The 23,565-nt window shown below is 46.0% G+C and overlaps 1 protein-coding gene across 1 annotated transcript in view; it reads right to left on the reverse strand.

Annotated features, from left to right (window-relative positions):
• Positions 1-936: 936 nt before the first annotated feature.
• The window catches only part of PHYHIPL (phytanoyl-CoA 2-hydroxylase interacting protein like), a 149,940-nt gene continuing 127,311 nt past the window's right edge, over positions 937-23,565 (reverse strand). Inside the window, exons 4-5 of the mRNA XM_055001890.1 lie at positions 3,769-3,886; positions 937-1,471 (exon numbers count right to left, since the gene is read on the reverse strand). Coding sequence (XP_054857865.1) covers positions 937-1,471; positions 3,769-3,886 — 653 coding nt within the window. The remainder of the gene's footprint in view (positions 1,472-3,768; positions 3,887-23,565) is intronic.

Here is a 23,565-nt window from a genome sequence, read left to right on the forward strand (position 1 = left end):
CAAACAACACATTGGAAATGCTGACATTTTTCTAGGCTGCGAGAGTTAATTCATGCTGCAGTTACAACCTTTCATGCTGTTTGGAGATATCCCAGTTAAGTTGTTCAGTAGATTAAAATGAATACATATTTAAACATTTAGAAGCCTGTAGTTGTATTTTGCTAAAGCCATTTATATAGATTTGTTACATTTGGCAATATGGAGAGAAAGAGAAAGGGGGAAGAAACTTTAGAACAACAATTGCAGCATCTATGTATATTAATGGTTACTAAAAGAAAAAGTCCAGATTTCTAATAGTTGGAAAGCAGTGGTGGATCAGAAGGGGTAGAAGTACTAAGGACAGAGCTGCCTGCTAAACTTGACAAGGCTGCTGCTGAAAATGGCATCACCATGTCGGGTTTGCCTTTCCTCTCCCAGTAATATCTGGGTACATTCACTGGGGGCCAAGCTACAAGTGACGAATGGCACTTGAACGGCAAGTGAACAGACTCACGTGTATTCCTCCCTGTTCCCTTGTGCCCACTTGTGAGGGCACAAGTGGGCACAAGTAGGCACAAGTGAACAGGGAGGAATACACGTGAGTCTGTTCACTTGCCGTTCAAGTGCCATTCGTCACTTGTAGCTTGGCCCTGGGACTGTGATGTGGACATGTGCTCAGCCAAATGGTTTGGAATGGAGTCAGGAAAATGCTCATGGAGGCATCACAACTTTGGTATGTTAAAGAGGAGAGGGGAAAATTTGACGCAGAATGCCCGGGGCGGGTGGGGGGGCTGCCCTGTGTGGGTCATAGTGTGTAGCTCTGCCTTAAGAATGCTGTTGAAGAATTCGATCACGGGATGCTTGCTTTTAGAAAGAATGGCATTATGCATACGTCTAATGAGAATGGTTGACAATGGGAATTAGGTGATGGGGAAGGAAGCGGGCGGGGATTTGAAATCAACGTCCAACACTGATGTTGCAGGTCTTGCAGCTGGGGTCTTTCTTGGCATCAGCGGTTGACAAGCTCATTAGCTGATGACCAGTAATTTCTGCAACTGTGCCAAGGGACAGATCCACAGGGTCAGTGTGAATCACTTCCAAGATGACATCCTGTGCGTGGTGGTAAACCATGACCCCATCTTCTTCAGTGCAGGTCAGAAATTTGTTATCCTGTAAGTTCAGCTGAGGAAGGCGCTGCTTACAGAATTCGTCTCCCAGTGATCCGGTGGGCGCCATGACAAGGATGACATAGTGGTAGGCCGTGTACATGCAGTAGAAGTCCCCAAAGTACAAGTTAGTATTTGGGTTGAACAGTTTTTCTGCTGCAATCTCAAACCTGTATCTTCCATAAGGTGAATCTTGTGGGGGCTTCCCAGTATTGAATTCGGTGTTGCAGCTAAAGAAAATACCTTCCAGCTTCCCACTGATTGGAGAGCCATGGCTTCCACTGTTATCCTTGACTGAAGGCTGCAGTGCATTTCCGTGATGCTCTCTGGAAGTGAAGGATGGGCAAAAAGCATTGGTCCCAGTTTAGGGATAACAGTATTTCAACTTGAAACAAAAAAGCCATGCTCATCTTGGTAGAAAACAACAGTCAAGTTAAACCCCAATAGATGTACCTATTATATATACGTGTGTGTGTGTGTGTGTGTGTGTGTGTGTGTATAGATGCCAAATTTTAGTTTTGTCAGTGGTGCCAATGAAGTTTGTATTTTCAGAGTAGTAATAATAATAATAACACTAAGACCAGCTAACAAAGTCAGTGTTGTCCCCACAATACAGCTGGGCTGAGAGGAGTGGCTCACCCAAGGCCACCTGGAAAGTTCATGGCAGCAGTGGGAGTCGAACCAGCAGAGTGCTGACTCATATCCCAACCACTTAACCACTATTCTATAGCAGTGTAGGAGATGACTACTCCTGGGTGATGAATAGGCAGCATGAGGACAGGCCTCTTGCACTTCCAGGCTGTTTCAATACAGGATATTTTCAGAGTTATTGATAAAGAATACCCTTGAAAATGGTACACAGGGTGGGAAGCACAGGTGTCTTAGAGTAAGAGTCACCAGAGAGCCAAAAATGGCAGCACCTCCCTGTTGAGTGTACACTCTGTGACATGTCATTGGGCAAAGTGGGTGTCTTTAGTCTTAATGAGAGAATCTAGGATTGTCTATTGGATGAGTCAGTTTTATTTGGCGGGGGGGGGGGGGATTAGCTAGCAACGTATTCCAAGATTTTATTGCTCTTTGTTCACTCCTCCTCCTACTCCACTAGACCATGCAGTCTAAGATCAGTCTTCTTTTCTTTGCAGTCTAAGCTTTTCTCTCTCTAGTACCTAGTTGAGACATCAAGATGTAGTCAGAAACTGTTTGTTGTTTTTCCTGCCAAATGTACCACCATCCCTTTCATTTGCATATTCACAGGCATTACGTTGCTGTCCCATCACAGAATAAGCACTTCTTAAGTGAAAGCTCTTGCGAAATTTTTAGAGCCTTAATTTCAACATTCGATTCGGAAATATAAATATGCTACAATGATCTTTATTCATTGCGATTCTGAGGCCATCATTGCTGGATAATGTATGGAATGACTCTTCAAAGGAAAAACAACAGAAATGTGGTTGCAGGCAAAGCCCCGCTTGCTTCTGTTCCTAGATGGGTAAGAACCCTGGTAAAAGAACCCTCTCCTGCTGTGATGCCTGTTGGGAAAGTCCTATGTTAGTGACAAAAAATGATCCTCTGCCACTCAGGAAGTTTTGAAAACGTGGTGTTTACTCATGACACGTGGTGACGCAGGGTATGGAAAACAGGTCGGCTTGGGTCCCACAGAAGCCCTTTCCTCGGACACCAGGACCGTCGTCCCTGTGAGCCGCAGAAGGTTCCTTGCATCAGCCTCGGCCAGCAAAGCCCCTCCTCCTCTCAGGCATCTTTTTGCTCTGTCAGGTCAGAACTATACAGGGTGGGTCACATCCTCAGTCTACAGTAGCTTGCCAGTGACGTGGCAAGCCAAACCTTAAATGTTTGTTTATAGCTTTCAGGATTTGCACCTTCGTATTAAATAAAATTAAGAACGACACCAGGGATTAGCTAAATGCCCAAACCCATATAAGTAAAGTCCACTATCAAAATAAAACTGGGAAAGGATGGGTGGCCATTCTTGAATGGCAACACAGTGACACCCAGTGGCTGGTGAAGCTCATTAGAAACTAGGGTAAAACTGGCAATGTGATCAGGCACCTATACATTCCCTCTGTTTTAAAGAGGGCTGATTCCGGCAACGTCAGGCCTCCGACGAGCCCTTTCCACCCCTCATGGAGGCTGGTTAAAACCACCACTGATCCAGCTCGAGCTTTTCTTCCTCCCTAGTAGCGGTTCCCCCATTACAGAGTGGCTTCCTGTGCCCATCTGTATTCAAAGCAGATGCTCTGAAAACATATTGAAACTCAGGAGCCAGAAGTTCGGCATACAGCCCCTCCACTGGACCCCTGGCATTTCTGTGTGTTGCACAGAGCTTACTGGGACTCTGGGAATCTTATTCTTGCTGAAGATCAGGTGTAAATATCTTTTCTATATTCCTGATTTTTCTTTCTTTAATAAAATAAATAAACTATGCCCCCTCAGCTACTGAAAATAGCCTAGATTATAAAACCACATTAAGAAATACCTAACTCCTTATTAATTTTACCCCAGGATCACATATCTACAGAGAGTGCCAACAGGCTGCACCAGACAGGGATTCTTCCAGTTAGTTATTCTGCACAGAGAAGGGCGAGAACGCTTGAGACACTCTTACCTCATGTAATCAAAGTATTCTTTGTGCTGGTTCCGATAAAAGACTGAAAATTTAAGCATCCGTCCTGAAATCACTTCCGCTTTTTCCAAAAGCTGCGTTAAGTGGACCTTTGAATAATCTGTGAATACAACATGTTGCTAGTAAGAAGCAAAACATCATAAACTCCAAAGTCCATATGGGGAAACTCACAGTGAGACCAAAGTGAGTGAGGACCCTGGAGCTGGCATCATGTGGGAAGCCCTCTGGTGTAGATTCGCATCCCTTTCTTTGCCACACAGAGAGGCCCAAACTACATGTGATGTTTCATGTGAGATGGACGTGGGGACTTGCAGCCATATGGTAGCTTTTAGTTCCCTGTGGCAACTGCAGGGAACCAGTTCAGATTGGGACCATGTATGAAGGAATGTGGTCCTGGCCAGAATCTATTTATTTATTTATAGTCCATCTTTCTCACTGAGACTCAAGGCAGATTACACATTGTCAATAAATGCAATCGATGGCTGGAACATTCGATAAACAAGGGAAGAGAGTATCAATTGCAGAAATCTGAAAACAAGCAAAAATTTGATACAGAGCCCAACCAATGTTTGCATAAGCAATTAAACACAACATATTACAGGATGCAGAAACTACCCAGCAGGAGCAAACATATAGCAGCACACAGTCCACTATCCCTGTACCAAAATAAACCATTTCCTTACAGTATAGCCCTCCTATCTGTGTAAAAAAGCCCTTCTGAATAATTCAGTTTTGCATAGTTTTCAGAAAGCCAGTAGAGTGGGACCCCTCCTAAAATCACCAGCTAGGCCATTCTGTGAGGTGGGTGCCACAACAGATAATGCCCATGTAAAGGCAGTTGTTGATTTTGCCCCTTTGCTGGGAGGCACCTGAAGAAGGCTCTTTTTAGATGAGTGAAGCTGCTGTAGTGGTGCATAAGGACTGAGGTAGTACTGCAGATATGAAGGACCAAGGCGATGAAGGGCTTTGTATGTGCTAGCCAGTGCCTTGAACTGAGCCTGGTAACTGATGGGTAGCCAATGGGGTGACTGCAGAATGGGAGTGATATGCGTGCTCTGTCTAACTACTGGTAATGTGGTGTTCTGCGCCAACTGCCGACAGAATTCTACAAGTTGAATTTGAGGGGAGGTACCGGGGAGGTACCGGGGAGGTACCGGCTGGACATTAGGAAAAATGTTTTCACGGTCAGAGAAGTTCAAAAGTGGAATCAGCTGCCTAGGGAGGTAGTGAGCTCCCCTTCACTGGCAGTTTTCAAGAACAGGCTGCATGAATATTTGTCAGAGATGCTTTAGGCTGATCCTGCACTGGGCAGGGGGTTGGACTAGATGGTCTGTATGGCCCCTTCCAACTCTGTGATTCTATGACTCTGTGGGGTTGGTAGAGTTTGTTATAGGGAAGATTCCTGCCATCAGGATAGGGACTGTTGAAGTTTGGACATGAAGGAGAAGGGGGAGGGGGTGAAGAGGAGAAGCTAGGTTTAGACCAGACAGAACAAAGAATGAAATTATCCCAGTTCCCAAGAAGGATACATTTCGAGCTGGCCACAGCTGGCTTTCAAGGACACTTGCTGGAGGCAGAGGGGAAAGAGAAAGTAAATACTTGCAAGATAACCTATTGCCTTAACATCAATAAGAAACTTCTCATGCCCTCAGAAGGCCAGTACATAACTCAGAATACATTCATGGCAGATATGCAGGCAGGCATACATGACAGTTTGAGTTTTCTGCCAGCATCTTTCTAGGTACCAGCATCTTTCTAGAGCCAGTTTGGTGTAGTGGTAAAGAGCAGCAGGACTCTGATCTGGAAAACCAGGTCTGATTCCCCACTCCTCCACCTGAAGCCAGCTGGGTGACCTTGGGTCAGTCACAGCCGACATGGAGAAGAGTGAGTGTTAAGTTATCCTGAAGGGTGGTATATAAATCGAATGTTGTTGTTGTTATTAGATACCTTCCAGCCCTCTTTAGGTCTCTGAGCTCTATGTAAATCACAGGACTGGCCTCTGCCCTGAGGGCAGAAGAGTTACAAGGAACAATCTTGTCAATAGCTTCCAGGCTCCCACGACACCCTCAACAGAGCATGTGTTTGGAATTCTAACACCCCTGAGCATTTTGTACATCAGAAGGGTCCATGAGAAGGCAGAACATTTTAACAAGTCACCCCTTTCTGCAGAGTGTTGGAGCCTGCAGCATCGCTAAATTGAACTGCCTCAGGCAACACACAGTTGGCATCCTATTGCAAGTCCCTGCTGGGCCCACATGTTAAATGTAATATGTAGTTTGTCCAGAGAAAGAGTGAAGGGTTTGGTTGTCAGAAGAAGCTTACTTTATATCTACATCCCTTGCTAAGACTTCAGTTGATTTTGCAGCAGCCAGAAGCAGCTGTTTGTTTCACTCACATTACCACCACAAATCCAGACTGGCCATTAAGGGTCAGAGGACACAAGACAGAACAATTCAGGACCAGTAGGCTTTTTTAAAATTGCTAAACAGCTGTTGTGAAGGCCTTTGTGGTTCCGCTTAGGGATGCAATAAACAGTGGGAAGGGGGATTTAAACTCTCCTGTTCCATTTTCCTTACTTGAAACAGCCCCTGGAGATGCCATTTGTCCCATTAGGGAAACCATGCAGGCAACCTGTATATTTCTATCAACAGGGAAAACAACTGCTTTTGGAGGGGGTGGAATGGAACATGGGTGGGGAAAAGAGATAACTCCCATTCACCACAGCCCGACTTGAAATCAGCTACTGCCAGTTGCTATTTATTATTACAAAATTCACTGGAGAACTGCTAATGCATGCTCAAGCCTCATTTAAGTTGTACTGCCATTAAGGAGTCTCAGCCAACCTTGTTTCTCTGATAGTTTATGATACATGAGCATTCAAACACCCTTCACATTTACACTTTAAAACTTTAGTGTAATCTAAACAAGTCAAGTATTATATCCTACTATATAAAAGGCTAAACATATTAAGGACAACTCGTTTCCTACCCTGGTGTGCCACCAGAGGGTGCTGCTGTGCAGGAAAGCCCAGACCAGACCTCCAGAGAGAGCACCACAGCAGAAAGCCCAGATCAGGATCAGGTGTGGAGGAGGAAGCAATGTCTGCCCCCCACTTTCACCCAGCTGGAATCAGGAGCAAAGCAGGTGGCAATGCCCACCCCTGCCTTTACCCAGCTAGGATCAAAAGTGCAGCAGGTGGCAATGCCCATCCCCTGCCTTCACCCAACTGGGATCAGGAGCAGAGCAGATGGCAATGCCCACCCTCCACCTTCACCCAACCGGGATCAGGAGCAGAGCAGGTGGCAATGCCCACCCCTGGCCTTCACCCAGCTGGGATAAGGAGCAGAGCAGGTGGCAATGCCTGCCTGCCCTTCACCCAGTTGGAATCAGGAGGGGAGTGGATGGCAGTGTCCACCCTCCTACATTCACCCAGTTGGGATCAGGAGCAGAGCAGGTGCCAATCCCCACCCACTGTTTACCCTGCTGGGATCAGGCATGGAACAGGGGGCAATACCCGCCCTCCAACTTCACCCAACAGACAGGAGTGGAGTAGGTGACAATGCGCCCCATCACCCAGATGGGATCAGGAGCAGAGCAGGTAGAAATGACCATTCCATCTTCACCCAGCTCAGATCAGGAGCTAAGCAGATGGCAATGCCCGCTCCCCCTCTTCACCTGGGAGAAAAGGGAGAAAAACTAAGGGACTAAGAGACTAAGGGAGGAAAAATATGCTTTGAGACTATGAGGAGTTAGGGAAACACAAGACCAAGATATTCAACATTGGGTGATAGAGGCAGTATTTCTCCAGTGGGACATCCCAAGAGTTGACATGGAATTGGACAAAGTATACAGAGTCTCCACCAGGTATGCAACACAAAACAAAGTTACCAAAAGATATCATATGCATTTTGTCAAAAAGTCAATAAAGAATCAAGTTCTACAACAACATTATAAGAAGAAATTGAGAATACAGGAAGTTGGAGTTATTATTTTAAAGGAGATACCATTCAGAATCTCAAGGAAACAAAGAGACTATGTATTTTTAAATGAAAAACTGAAACAGAAGTAAATTCCATTTAGATGGGACCAGTTGGAAGGAGTGATTTTTTACTTTCAAACAACAGAGATTCAGGTTGAATTTGGTTCCAAAAGCAAAAAAAATTTTCAGCAATTCAAGAAAGATTCAGAAGAGTTTTCAGAAAATCCACAATAGCCCTTATTGGAACAGAAAGATGAGGAAGAACAAGAAGATGTGGATTCTGATAATAACTAAAACCCAAGTATGATTACAAATGAATAACGTGGAATATAAATGGGGTGAATGCTCCTCAAAAATGTTGGACAGTGTTTCATTATTTGAAAAAAAGCTGTTATCATTTGCTTATAAGAAACTCATATCAGAAAAAAAGTTATCAAGTATTTTGCCTCATCAAAGTCAATGGGTTTTACTGCTACACCAGGCCAACGTGCACATTACCCATGCAGTTATTTCTTGTAATCTTGGTGTAGCGGTTAAGAGCGTGGGACTCTAATCTGGAGAGCTGGGTTGGATTCCCCACTCCTCCACTTGAAGCCAGCTGGGTAAACTTGGGCTAGTCATAGTTCTCTGGAGCTCTCTCAGCCCCACCCACCACACAGGGTGTTTTGTTGTGGGGATAATAATGACATACATTGTAAACTGCTCTGAGTGGGCATTAAGTTGTCCTGAAGGGCAGTATATAAATAGATTGTTATTATGTGTTACAAAATGGGGGGGGGGGATTTGTCTCTTCAGATGATAAAAAGAAAAATGGGGTGTTATTGTATATAAAATCAGCATTGAAACCAGAACTTGTAATATCTGACAATCATGGTATATTTGTGGGGGTGGAGGCAACATTAAATGGGAGCAAAATTTTGGTGGTGCACCAAATGAGGAAAAGGGGAGGTTCTATAAAAATCTTTGGGAAAAATTATTGGATTTATCCTATGAAAATTGTTGGCTGATGGGTGATTGGAATGGTGTAGTTTCTCCACAAGTTGATAGGTGCTCTGAGAAAAACATAAAAACATACTCAAGGCAAATTACCAAAGGTTTGTTTTGACATGATTGATAATATCAGTTTGGTGGATGTTTGAAGAGGATTCAAGAGAATATACATTCTATTCTGAGAGACATAAATCTTTGTCACATATAGATATGGTCTGGGTATCGAAAAATTTGGTGACTAAATTTGTTAAAGTGGAGATATTGCCAAAGTCCTTTTCAGATAATAATCCTATAAACATAAGTTATAGAACCAAATCTAATACATTTAGGTGTCAACTAAATGAATATTTACTACAGAAAGAGGCAATTGTAGAGGACTGTAAAAAAAAAAAGGCTGAGTTTTTTTAATTAAATTTGAACAAGAGTACAGAGTTGAGAATGGTTTGGGATGCAAGCAAAGTGTTTATAAAAGGCCACTTCATATGTCATAACTTGGAATTAAAGAGAAAAAAGCATTTCATAATTTACATTATATTAGAATAATACAATACAATAAAATTTTTAAATTAAATGGTTAGGAAAAATTGTTATTAGAGCTCAGAATATAGCATATAAATATGAGGTAATTACTTTAAATGTGAAAGGGTTGAATAGTATGATTAAACAAAAAAGGATGACAAGCTTTATACTGAAACAGAACTCTGATATTGTATTTATTCAGGAATCCCATCTTAGAACTTTATCAGATCCAGTATTGCTTACTTCATGCTTCTCCCACCAATATCAGGCCCCTGGTGTCACGGTGGCCCCTGCCTTACTCTGGAGGGTTTGGGGGGTTCACTGTCGGGCTGCAGGCCTGATCTCCTGTGCCCTCCTTTAAGAGTGCTCTTGAATGCTACATGTCAGAGTGTGAGAAGGAATGTTATCAGCAGGAATGTTATCAGCGTTACCAGGGAGATGCAGCCAGTTGGCAAAAGGAGACCAGCTTAGTCAAAACAACAACTTTGTTTATCACAGAATCACAGAGTTGGAAGGGGCCATACAGACCTTCTAGTCCAACCCTCTACCCAATGCAGGATGAGCCTAAAGCAGCCCTGACAAATATTCCCCCAGCCTCTTCTTGAAAACTGCCAGTGAAGGGGAGCTCACCACCTCCCTAAGCAGCTGATTCCACCTTTGAACTACTCTGACCATGAAAAAGTTTTTCCTAATATCCAGCCAGTACCTTTCTGCATGTAATTTGAGCCCATTGCTTCAAGTCCTATCCTCTGCTGCCAACTGGAACAGCTCCTTGCCCTCCTCCAAAAGACAGCCTTTCAAATATTTAAAGAGAGCAATCATGTCCCCCCTCAATTATCTTTTCTCCAAACTAAACATAATGTCAGATCTTGTCCGGTAAATCTCCAAGCACTTCACTGCATCACCTCAGGTTATGAATTAAAGGTACTTTATTGATGAGATATACCAGTATTCAGACAGGAGCATTGGCAGAAGTGATACAGGGTGGCAAAGCAAGGTTAATTATAAGGTGACATTCCTGCCCCTGGGAAAGAAAGTCCATTAAGATTTTGGCGCAAAGGGTCCAGGATCTCGGAGAAGAGGGAGACGGGGGAGGATGAGCTCACCCCAGTCCTTAGGGACGGTGATACGGCTTCGACTGGAACTTCAAGACCATGTTCTGAAGTCGGCCAGGGAATAGGAACCAAAACACCTGCAAGATAAGCAGCTAACAGCCAAGCAAGCAAACATGTTCCCTTTGCATATTCTCAGAGGTTTAGAACATTGTGCACCAAGCCAATTGTGGCAGATATGCCTCCTACTGAGATGGCTCCAGTTTCTCCGGGTAGGTTTTATGAAACCTGTGTACAAGTTTTGGGGCATTAACATCAGAAGCTTTTACCCATTCCACATTGCTTTTGTTAAAGTAAACCCATTGAATCAAATAAAACAATTCTCCTTGTTTCAGTTTATAGAGTCCAAGATATCTTTGATTTCATAGTGGGGGGGTTGGCCATCCACAATGACGGGAGGAGGAACCCCCCAGTCTGGATGCCCCACATGAAGTTGTGGAGCCTTCTTCAGGAGGCTGAAATGGAATACAGGGTCAACATTTTTCAAGTTTTTAGGTAGTTTCACTTCCACAGTTACATCGTTGATCAATCGTCCCACCTTAAAAGGCCCCAAATATCTCCACCCCAATTTCTTGCTTGGTTGCTCCCCCATAGATTCTTTGTGGAGATGTAAATGTAGTCTCCCGCTTGTAGACTCCAGGGGGCAGAGCGTTTCCGATCTGCTTGCTTCTTATATTCCTCTTTGGCTTTGTCCAGAGTTTTTTTATCACTTCCCACTGGTCAGTCAATTTAGTCCACCACTCAGCTAGATCCCCCCCCCTGTTCTTTTCCTGGGTATGAATGAATGACATGGCTTTGCCCTCAAACCCTTGAGCAACCTTGAACGGGGAGGCCCCCATGGAGCTGTGTATGCTATTGTTATAACAATATTCTGCGAAAACCAGAAAGACAGCTCAGTCAGTCTGCTGATAATTAACGTAGCACCTTAAAAATTGATCCAACACCTGATTAACTCTTTCAGTTTGTCCATCAGTCTCGGGATGATGAGCAGAGCTTAGACCTTGCTCTATCCCCACCACCTGTAGCAACTCCCTCCAGAACTTGGCTATAAATTGTGCTCCCCTGTCAGAGATTACATTCTCTGGAAACAAGTGCAGCCTGACCACATGCTGCATAATCAAAGCGGCCAGCTTTTTGGCCGTCAGTATTTTGGAGCACAGTACGAAATGGGCCTGTTTCGAAAATAAATCCACCACCACCAGAATCATGGTTTTCTCCATGGAGGGGGGAAGGTCGGTAATAAATTGTGGCCCATGGGTGGGTTGACGTCTCCAGTGGCTGCAGTAACCCAGGAGGTTCCCCCCTTTCTTTCCCATCAGACACACTTGGCAATTGGACACATATTGCGACCCATGCCTCATTTTGGGCCACCAAAATTGTCTTTGCACTGTGTAAGGTTTTCAAGTACCCGAAAAGCCCGGCCAACTTAGCATCATGGCAACTTTTCAGCACTTCTCCTCTCAGGCTAGCAGGAACATATTTTTGTCTTGCTGGTACCAGCCTCCGTGCTTGCCCTGTTCCAATTCCTCCTTGGGTACTTCCTTCCCCTTCTTTTCCACCCCAGCTTTCACTTTCTCCTCCCACTCCATGAGAGCAGGAGCTGTTGCTTTGCTTTTCACCCGTTGCCTAGTAACGAACGGCCCTCCTAGCTAAGCAGGCAAAAACATCATGCCCACTACCTTCTCCTTTTGACTGTCATGTTGGGGGAGGCGCAAAAGGGCATCAGCCAGGAAGTTTGATTTGCCCAGGAGGTGTTTCAACACAAAATTGAATTGAGAGGAAAAACTCCGCCCACCGTAACTGCTTGATGCCCAATTTGCGAGGGACACGTAATGCCTCCAAATTCTTATGATCAGTCCACACTTCAAAAGGCATTTTGGCACCCTCCAGCCAATGTCTCCTAGTACACAAAGCCAGTTTAACTGCCCCCACCTCTTATCCCAGATCACCCAGTGGTGCTCAGAGTCCGAAAATTTTTCTGACACATAGGTGCAGGGGTGTAACTTTCCTTCATTGTCCTCCTGTAAAATCAACCCCCCCCCATTGCCACATTGCTAGCATCCACCTGCACTACAAACTTGCGATTCTCATCTGGGTGTCGCAGGACTGGCTCTGAAGTGAACAACTGCTTTAGGTACTTGAAAGCCTCCTGACACTCAGCAGTCCATGATAGTTTAGCACTAGGCTTCATTCCTTGTGGCCCCATCCCCTTGGTTTTCAACAGGTCAGTTAGCGGCAAGGAGATTTGGGCAAAGTTCTTTATGAAGGGTTGGTAAAAGTTAGCAAAGCCCAGGGACGACTGCAGCTGCCATCAGGTCTTGGGGGCTTCCCACTCCACCATGGCTCGCACCTTCACTGGGTCCATTTTCAGCCCTTGACCCGAACTCAGTATCCCAGAAAGTCCAACTCTTTCTTATGGAATTTACACTTGGACAATTTAATGGGCAGCTAGTGGGCCCGTAGGGTTTTCAGCACATCCTGCACTAATTTTACATGTGATTCATAATCTTGCGAAAACAATAATGTCATCTAGGTAAATGACCTCCCCCTTGTACAGGTATTTGTGCAGGACTTTATTAATTAAATTCATAAAAAAACCCGGAGACCCTTGCAAACCGAAAGGCATGACCAAGTACTCATACTGCCCCAAAGGCGTGTTGAACGCTGTCTTCCATTCATCCTCCTCTTTGATTCTTACTGAAAAATAAGCATCCCACAAGTCCAGTTTAGAGAAGATCTTCCCATGAGATCTTCCAACAAGTCTCTGATGAGGGGGAGGGGGTATGTGTTAGACATCGAAACGGCATTGATCCCCTTATAATCCATGCACAGCTGCAACCTCCCATCCTTTTTCTTGCAGAATAACACTGGGGCAGCATGGGGAGAGTGGGTTGTCCTAATGAATACCCGTGTCAAATTTTTTTCAATGAACTTACCTTTCCTACACATAGGCACAGGGGTGTAACTTTCCCTCACTGTCCTCCTGTAAAATCAACCCCCCCATGGAATACAAGTTCCCTTTTGGCAGTTTCTGCCCCGGGATGAGTTCAATAGCACAGTCAGTAGCCCTGTGAGGGGGGAGCTCGTCTGCTTCTTTCTCATCAAGCACTTGACTCAGGTCCCGATACTCAGGGGGAGTTTGTTCTCTCTCCTCAATCAGTAAGACAGTTTCCGGGAGGGAAGGGGCCGTGTTCCTCCACTCCTTATTCCACACATGCATTTGACATTTCCCCCCACAGAGAAGCACTACTCCCCTGCTTTCCACCACACATACAGGTCGTGGTCCCACAGCCAGTGTATTCCTAACATCAGGGGGAATTTGGTAGCTGCACTGACTAAAACTTCTGGCTTCCCAATGGCTTCCCATTCCCATTGGGGTGAGTTCAGTCGCGTAACTGGGGGGAGTCCCCTTCATCTGGGACCCATCCATCTGTTTGAATACAACGGGATGGGTGAGTTTGCTCATGCTCGGCCCCAGTCCCATTACTAAAGTGTGAGCAATCAAGTCTCTAGTACACCCAGAGTCAATTAAAGCTCATACTTGGATGTGTGTCCCCCTCCAGGGGTTCACTAAGGTGACTGGCACATATAACAGGGCCCCTTTTGGTCTTACCTCTTCGGTGTTGGCTATTCCATGACCTGCTGACCTCCTTACAGCAGGTTGTCTTTGTTTCCCGCCGGCTGGCTTGGACTCTCCTCTGCGCTGGACGCGTCTCCGCTGGATGGCTCCGTCTCTTCCCCCAACTTCAAACTGGTGGCTGCTTTGTTCCTTGCCCATACTGCTTTCTGGGTAGTCTTAGAAGACTCAGCCAGGGGTTTCTGAGCCTTACACCCTCTTTCTGGCGCTTCCATCTTCAATCCAGAGCAGTTGCCGGCGAAATGGCCCGACCCCCCACATTGCAAGCAGAGGCCCTGTTTTAGGCCAAGGGCCTGCTTGGTCTCGGGGGAACAGATCTTGGAGGGCTTCTTCTCTCTGGCTCCAGTCTCTAGGTGAGGCCTGCGAGATCCCACCTGGTGCTACATCCACAGTAGCTTGATCACCTGGTCCTGATTCTCAACCTTGCAGGCAAGCTGTATCCATCCCAGCAGGGTTCTTGGGTCGTCTTGCACCAAACCCTTAGCCACCAGGTCTGGGTTCAAGCCCACTTGGAAAAACTCAATCTTGATTCCCTCAGTCCAGTCTCTCACCTTGGCTGCATACTGCCTGAACTCTGCGGCGTACTCGCACACAGGACAGGTGCCTTGCTGTATCCATTCCATCTTGGTTCTCACCTGCTCCTCCTTGAGTGGGTCTTCAAACTTCAAACTGTGCTCTTAGGTCTCTGACAAATGCCTCCAGACTTCACAGTTCTGGGGCATGAGCCTCGTACAAAGTAACATACCACTTGGCTGTGGGGGCCCCCAACCGCAAGCCTAAGTAACTCACTCAGCTATGTTCGTTGGGAAAAATATGGCCCCACTCTTGGAAGAACTCTATTGCCTGGACTAGGAAGAAGCCTAGTTCCTTGGGGTCCCCCTCAAATCAGGCATCCAGCTTGCGCCACCCCTGTGGTGGGGGTGCGCTTGCTGCAGGTGTGTCTCTGGGTCCTGGGGCTGGCACTGTCATCAGGAAGAGACCCTGCGGGCAGCCTGGGTTGAGGCAGCAGTTGCATCATCTCCCAGAAGCCTTCCAACAGCTCTCCTATTTCTTCCTTGATGTTGTCTAATTCCTGCCAGATAGCCTGCACCTCTTCTTGAACATCTTAGGGGGAGGGGGTTGGGTTTGTCCAGGTCCTCCAGCTCATCCTTGTTTGAATCCACTTGTTTGAATCCCCGTCATCCCCTCAGGGACTACAATGGGGTTGTTTAGGCTTGGGTCAAATAGCTTACCCCTTTGCCTCATCTTCTCCTCTCAAATCTGGCAACTATCATGCCCCAGGGGTGCCCATTCTTGGGGTGGTGGTCAGCCAGTTCAGATAGATCACCCCTGACTTGGGACGAGTCCCTAATCCTTTGGGCACATCCCCCCCAGGACCCCACAGTTGGCCGGGGCTGGATGGTATTCCCTCTGGTCTCTCTTGAGGTCCCTTGTCTGGTTCATCTTGATGAGATATACCAGTATCAAGATATTCAGACAGGAGCATTGGCAGAAGTAACTGTCATGTCTGGAAGGAAATGAAGGAGTCGTGAGAGTTCATTGACAAAAATCTGGCATGAAGATTAATCCGCCTGGCCAGCTCCCCTGCACCAGAATTGTTCCACAAGAAAAAGGATGCGGAGCTAAGTCTATGTATGGATTATCGTGGAATAAATGCTGTTTCAATGTCTAATGCATACCCTCTCCCACTGATCAGAGACTTATTGAGCATGGAGGTGCAAGGAAAATTTTTCTCTAAGCTGGACAAATATACTTACTTCTGAGTAAGAATAAGGGAGTGCAATGAATGGAAAACCGCATTCAACACCCCACTGGGGCAATTTGAATATATCATGCCTTTTGGATTTCACACGGCTCTGGGAGTGTTTATGAATTTAATTAATGAGGTGTTACATGAATACCTGTACAAAGGTGTGGTCATTTATCTAGATGATATTTTGATTTATTTAAGAGATTATGAATCACATGTAGAACTGTTGAAGGAAGTGTTGACCACACTACAAAATCATAAGTTACCGGTGAAATTGTCTAAATGTGAATTCCATAAAGAGGAATTGGATTTCTTGGGATACCAGATGTCACAGCATAGCTTAAAAATGGACCTGGCCAAAATTCAAGCTGTAGTGGGATGGGATCCCTCGAAAACTAGACGACAACTACAATCGTTCCTGGGTTTCACCAATTTCCATCGACTTTTCATAACGAACTTTGCCCAAATCTCCCTACCCTTGACTGACTCACTAAAAACAAAAGGGAAGGGACCTCAAGGGATGAAACCCAGTGCTAAGTTGAATTGGACTACTGAGTGCCAGGAAGCAGTTGATCAGTTGAAAAAACTGTTTACTTCAGAGCCGGTGCTGCAACACCCAGACAAAAGCTGTAAATTTGTGGTACAAGTGGACGTCTCTGATGTTGCGACTGGGGGGGTACTTCTCCAAATTGATGAGGAGGGAAAATTGCACCCCTGTGCATATGTGTCCAAAAAATTATCTGAAAGCGAGCGCAATTGGACTGTGTGGGAGAAAGAAGCTTCTGTGGTCAAATTAGCACTAATAACTTGGAGGCACTGGCTAGAGGGGGCCAAAATTCATGGAAACCTTATCAAAAGCTTTACTGAAATCCAGGTAAATCACGTCAACAGACTTCCCATGATCCAGTAAGCTCATCACTCGCTCAAAGAAGGAAACCAGGTTGGTCTGACAAGATCCGTTGGGGACAAAACCATGTTGACTTCCCCAGATCACTAAGCGGTCCTTCAGATGCTTACAGATTGATCCCTTTAAAATCTTCTCTAATATCTTCTAATATCTGTCCTCCTCTCCATTTCCTGAACATTTCCTTTTACTCCTTTAGCTCATTCTGGAGCTCTCTGTTCAGCCACATTGGTTTCTTGGAGCCCTTACCATGTTTCCGTCTTGCTGGGATAGTGAGGGCTTGAGCTTGCAAAAGCTCATGTTTGAAAAGAGCCCACCCTTCACTCGCTCCTTTCCTTTCCAGCACACTCCCCCACGGAATGACTCTCATCAAGCCTCTGAGTTCATCAAAGTTGGCCCTACAAAAATGTAACCTATGAGTCTGGCTACAAACTTCCTTGGCCCTCCACAGCAACTGGAATTCAAGGACATAGTCACTTCCCCCTAAGGTCCCCACCACCTTCTCCCATCTACGAATTCTTCCTTGTTGGTTAATATTAAGTCTAGTATGGCCGAGCCCCTTGTAGCTTCCTGCACCATTTGAAAAAGGAAGTTATCATCCAGGCAGGTCAGGAAATTGCGTGAGTTTTGTCGCTTTGCTGAGCTTGTCTCAGAGAACACATCGGGGAAGTTGAAGTCATCCATAATTATAAGGTTCTGATGTCTGGATACTCTACCAATATGTTCAAGGAGGGCAGCGTCCATTTCCTCTCCCTGGTCAGGCGGTCTGTAGCAGACTCCAACAACCATACCCTTTGTCCTTCCTCCCCTTATTTCCACCCATATACTTTCCACTGGGCTGTCAACCTCATTCTCCATAACTTGCTGAGAATCAAGCCCTCTCCTCACATATGCCACTCCACCTCCTCTTCTACCCTTCCAGTTTTTCTTGAACAACTCATACCCATCCACTAGCACATTCCAGTCATGGGAATCATCCCAAGACAAAGGCATACTAAGGACACGCCAAAAGACCGCTGCTGCAATCCAAAGCTTTATTCATAAATGCCGAGGGTCAAATCAAAAGGACAGGGGAGCGCCCACTCTCTCTGGCTGCTCCCAGCAGGAGATTGGCAACGGGTTTGCCTGGCTAAATTGTCCCGTTTCGCAAGGCTCACAGCTTCATCAAAAGCCACAAATAAATTCTACAATGAAATATACAATACATATGTTGGTTACATCACAAACTGAAACAAAACAATGTACATTTTATTTTAAACAGTGTAACAAAATTTCAATAAAGATTGCAACAAAACATTACCTTGGTGTAAAGCGTATTTCCTTTACTGCAAAATAACCTGCTGGACAAGGGTCAAGTTTCTTCTTAGTTTTAGTTCAACAATATTTCCTCCCTTGTCGGCAGTTGTGTGGGTGGGCAGCAATTAAGTAGCCTGCCAAACATCCAACTTGTAACTGAAGGAATCAGGTTTAAAGGGAAAGCCAGACCAATTTTGCATTAGAAAGCTACCCCAAGAATGGGGTGAAATCTATCTCCTGGTTAAGACCATTTGGGGCCATTGTCCTGAGATTAAAAATCCATTTCGCTTCCAACCGAAGAAGTGCTTTTCGATCTATTTTCCCACCATTTGGTTTTAGTACCTGAAGGACTGTGTAGACAAATTCCTGCTCATTTCTGTGATGCTGAATAAAGTGCTGTGTCAAAGGTGCATCTGTAACAGCACTTCTAATTTTAGACATATGCTCCTGTATACAGAGCCTCACTGTCCTAGTTGTACTGCCAATATATAGGAGGTTGCAAGTACACTTGATACCATAAATTACCCCTGGTGTGCTGCAAGTACAGAAATCCCGTGTTTGCAACTTCTCTTTGGTCACGGGATGTGAGAATTTATCTACATTAGCAGCCATGGAACAGATATTGCAATGGCCACAAGAAAAGTGGCCCATAGGCTTGTTTGCCACCACAGGGGTATATGTTTTTCCGAAGTCAGAATGCACTATCATATCTTTAATGGTTTTTGTTCTGCGGAAACCAACCAAAGGAGGTAAGGAACACCCTGAAACGTTCTGTATTACATGCCAGTTTTTTCTAACAATCCTAGCGATCATTGGTGCTAAGGGCAAGAAATCAATAGACCAAGCAATTCTGTTTGAAGTTTTCTCAGCGGAATGTGCTAATAGGGCACTTCTAGGTATTCTGTTGGCACGCTGTCTGGCCTTTGTCACTATGTTAATTGGATAGCCCCTTGTAATGAAGGCTTCCTGAATTTTCTTCACCTCTGTGTGATAATCTTTAACATCAGTAGAGTTACGTTTAACCCGTAAAAACTGACTGAATGGGATGCTCCGGATTTTGATGAAGCTGTGAGCCTTGCGAAACGGGACAATTTAGGCAGGCAAACCCGTTGCCAATCTCCTGCCGGGAGCAGCCGGAGAGAGTGGGCGCTCCCCTGTCCTTTTGATTGGAGCCTCGGCATTTATGAATAAAGCTTTGGATTGCAGCAGCGGTCTTTTGGCGTGTCCTTAGTGTGCCTTTGTCTTGGAGTTTGGGACCGTTCCCCCTGTCTTTTTGCCTTGTCTTACCATGGGAATCATCCCACCAAGTCTCAGTAATTCCAACTATATTGTAGCCCTCTGTTTGCAATAGAAGCTCAAGCTCTTCTTTCTTATTACCCATACTTTGGGCATTGGTATATATACACTTGTAGCCTTGGACTTTTGTTTGACCTGTCCTACCCAGGTGGGTCCCCACTGTTTTCACTTCATCATTGAAATTCCCATGTCGATCATCCCCTTCCCCTTGCGGCATCAGTTTAAAGCTTTCCTCATGAAGCTCTCCAGGTTCTTTCCAAACATTTTCTTCCCTTACCTTGAGAGGTGAAGCCCATCATGTGCTATAAGGTCTTCTCTAAGAAAACTTGTCCCAGAACCCAAAGCACTCCTGCTGGCACCACCACCTCAGCCAACAATTCATTTTGAGTGTGGTCTATTCCCTTCGCATTCCTCTTCCTTTGACAGGAAGAATAGAAGAGAATACCACCTGTGCCCCCACCGTCTTCAACTGCCTTCCAAGAGCTTCATAGTCCTCTTTAATTCTTGCAATGGTAATCGTGGCCGTGTCATTAGTTCCCACGTGAAGCAGCACAAATGGGTACTGATCAGTACCGGCAGTCGTTCTGTAATATCCTGAATTCTGGCCCCCAGCAAGCAACACATCTCTCAGAGTAGGGGATCTGGCCTGGACACATGACATTCCATACCCCTGAGCAGAGAGTCCCCGATTACCACCACCTTCCATTTTCTTCCACTTCCGTGTGGCCCCATGCCCTCTTCACGCCCTCTTCCAGGTATTTTGTGGTTCTCCTTCCACTCGTGTCTCTGTCACCATCTCAAGCACCTCAAAACGATTCTTAAGCTCCAGTGAACCAGAGTGTCTTCCGGTTTTGTACTGCAGAACTGAGAGGAGGCTCAGTTCTTCCTTCTTCTCTCGGACTTATTTCTTCATGCTTGTGCAGAGCCCCCAGGCTCTTCTCAAAAATATCCTCCCCTTCCTTGATTTCCTGAAGAGTGGTGATCCTCTCCTCCAGGCTCTGACTCTTCTCCTCCAAAAGCCTGACCAGCTTACACTTCTGACAAGTGAAGTCCATCTTCTCTTCTGGGAGGAAAACAAACATGGCACCCTCCATACAGGTGCCTGGAAAGGGGCATTCTGTCAACACCATTGTCTTCCAAGTATATTCCAAGAGTACTCTTCTAGCTACAGCCCCCTTTCCTTCTCCTTCTCAGAGCCCAGATGGCTGTGATGAGTCTTTATTTTCACTTTACTAATGAAGAGGGGAGTAGAATGTGTTGGGCTTGAAGAGTTTAATGCTTAGCAGAGGAAGGGAGTGGTTATTCCTGTCAATGAAATGTCTACTGTATTGAGCTCTTAGATTGTCAATAAACCTTTAACTCATGCATCCTTGGGTGTGTGCAGTGAAGTTACTTGAAATGTCTAAGCTGGCAGTCTCCAACAGATTGACTGGAATTGTTCTTCACCCCTGAGAGCTGGACCTGAGTAACCATTGAGTCCCATCACCCAGGCCATGGCTGCAGGTATAGAGGGTACCAGTACTACAGTGACAACGGGGAAACTTTGAAGACCCCGCTGATGGGCATGGGCCCAACACAGATGTGTTGGATGAAGGAATTGCAGAAGATGCCACTGACAGACATGGGCCCAACATGAACATATTGGATGGAGGAACTGTAGAAGTCCCCATTAACATGCGTAGGCCCAATGCAGATACATTGGCTGCAGGAGGGGCACTGCCCCAGATTGGACTCCTGAGGACTCCAGCCAGGAGGAGGATGGAACAACTGGACCATCAACAGGGCTGATTGTTTGCACAGACCCTTGATTGGGGAGAGGATATCCTTGAGGACATCGAGGGCCTGACAGAGGACCAACTTAAAGACCCCACAGAGGAGCATGGGTCCAACGCAAGCACATTGGTTGAGGGAGGGGTGCTGCCCTGATTCATTGTCCCAAAAAGTGATCTTGGCTGCTCAGGATTGTTGGAAGCCCCCCCCCCAGGGGTGTTGGCCCCTCCACTGACATCAGACAGGGGAGAATGGAAGAATGTGACAGTTTATGGAGTCGACTGAACCTCCATTAGATCGGGGAGAAGGTATCCTCAAGGGAGAGGAGGACCTGGACCAGGAACCAGAGACAGAAGGGTGGCTGGGGTGACCTTAGGAAAAGAAATACAAGACCTTTGGGACGAGGTGAGAATACTGAGGAACAATGTGTTTGTGCTGATGGGAAGCCTCATTAGCATAAATTCTTGCATAGAAAGTATACAATGGCGACTAGTAGTTGTCGTCCCACCAGGATAAGCTGTCCACCCACCAGGATACCAACAGCCCACCCAGCCTGCTTCCCTACATGGCTAGTACCAGGGCAAGGGGCAAGGGTCTATCAACAGAGAAAAAAACAGTGTCCACAGGAGCCAACATCCTTGATGGAAAAGGAGCAGAGAAGGAAACAAGGGTTATGTCTGCTATGTGGGGCTGGCAGTCACTTTGCCAAAGAATGCCCAGGTGAGAAAAGAGCCCTTCCTGAGAAGGAATGGAGTTCCAAGCAAGAATTGTTAGGCTGCCTGAAGCCCAAAGGAACAGCAAAGCGACACCATGAGGAGACCGTGGTGGCTGGAGCGGACAGAGGGACAGATACCCCAGCCAGCTGCGATGGGGAAGGGGCACCAACAGTGGGAAACGACAGAGACCTGCTGCGAAGGGCACCAAAGAGCAGGTCCCATAAAAGCCAGTGTCACAAATGGTGAGACCACAAGTTGTCTTGTTTTTCACCCTATCACTCTAGTAAACCCAAAAGGGGACTCATATCAGGGTCTGGGCCTTAATAGACATGAGGTGCAGCAGAGACTTAATTACTCCTGCTCTAGTAATGGACTTGTGACTTGACCTGGTGAAGATAACAGATCCTATTATGTTTGAGGAGATGGATGGAACCCTCATGAAGGGGGCCCCTACCACTTACGAGACTGAGTTAACCCCCCTGGGGATGGGAAGTCATTGGGAGGAAAGGGCTTTTATAGTGAGTCCAACTGCTCCATTCCTGGCTGTGTTAGGAGTGCATTGGCTCCAGGATCATGAACCGTACATCCAGTGGAAAGTGGGGCAAATATGTTTCCTGGTGGGGGATTGTAAACAGCTTGTGTGGAATATGAAGTGGGGACCACCCCCACCCCCCAATGATGCCCAAAACTGTGTGCTTCACCCAGGAAGAAATTAGGAAAATACCCCCGGAGTATCAGGATTTAAGGCAAGTATTTGAGGAGTGGGAGTTTGATGAGCTCCCCCCCCCCCATCAGGCCACGGACTGCACCATTGAGCTATTTCCTGGACAGGCCCTTCGCAAGGGGAAACTGTATTCCACAAACCCAGCAAAATGTGAGGAACTCCACAAATTCATTGACAAAATGTAGCAAGAGGTATCATCAGGCCTGCGAGCTCCCCACGTGCTACCCCAGTGTTGTTCTGGAAGAAAAAGGATGGGGGCATAAGACTCTGTACGGATTACTGAGGGATCAACACTGTTTCCATGTCCAATACTTATCCGCTCCCCCTCATCAGAGACTTGTTGGGGGTTGTTGCCGAGGGAAAAATGTTTACTAAGTTGGACTTAAGGGATACATGGTTCAGAGTCCACCTCAAGGAGGGAGATGAGTTGAAAACTGCTTTCAAGGCCTCCCTCAGGCAATTTGAGTATTTGGTAATGCCTACAGGGGGCACTGCGAGTTTTCATGAACCTGACCAATGAGGTACTGCACAAGTTCTTGTACAAAGGGGTGGTAGTTTATCTTGATTACGCGTTGATTTACACGAATACCTATGAGGAGCATGTCAAACTGCTCAGCGAAGTGTTAAGTGCTCTTTATGCAAATAAACTGTACGCTAAATTGTCCAAATGTGAGTTCCATAGGGAGGAGCTAGACTTTCTAGGATATCGGGTCTCTTCAAAGGGCTTGGGGATGGACCCAGCCAAGGGGCAGGATGTGTCAGAGTGGGAAGCCCCTACAATAAGACAGCAGCTCAAATCATTTCTGGGATTCACAAACTTTTACAGACCATTCATAAAGCATTTTGCCCAGACGGCCCTGCCGTTAACCGATCTGCTAAAGACTAAGAGGAAGGGACCAGATGGAATAAAGTTGAGTGCTAAATTGGCCTGGTTTAACAAGTGTCAGCAGGTGTTTGAAAAGTTGAAATCACTCTTTACCTCCGAACCCATCCTGTGCCATCCGGATGAGAACAGGAAGTTCATTGTGCAGGTGGATGTGAGTGACACTGCAATGGGGGGAGTGATATTGCAGGAGAGGGAGGATG

The sequence above is a fragment of the Eublepharis macularius genome, chromosome 17 (assembly GCF_028583425.1).
Source record: "Eublepharis macularius isolate TG4126 chromosome 17, MPM_Emac_v1.0, whole genome shotgun sequence".
NCBI classification, from domain to species: domain Eukaryota; kingdom Metazoa; phylum Chordata; class Lepidosauria; order Squamata; family Eublepharidae; genus Eublepharis; species Eublepharis macularius.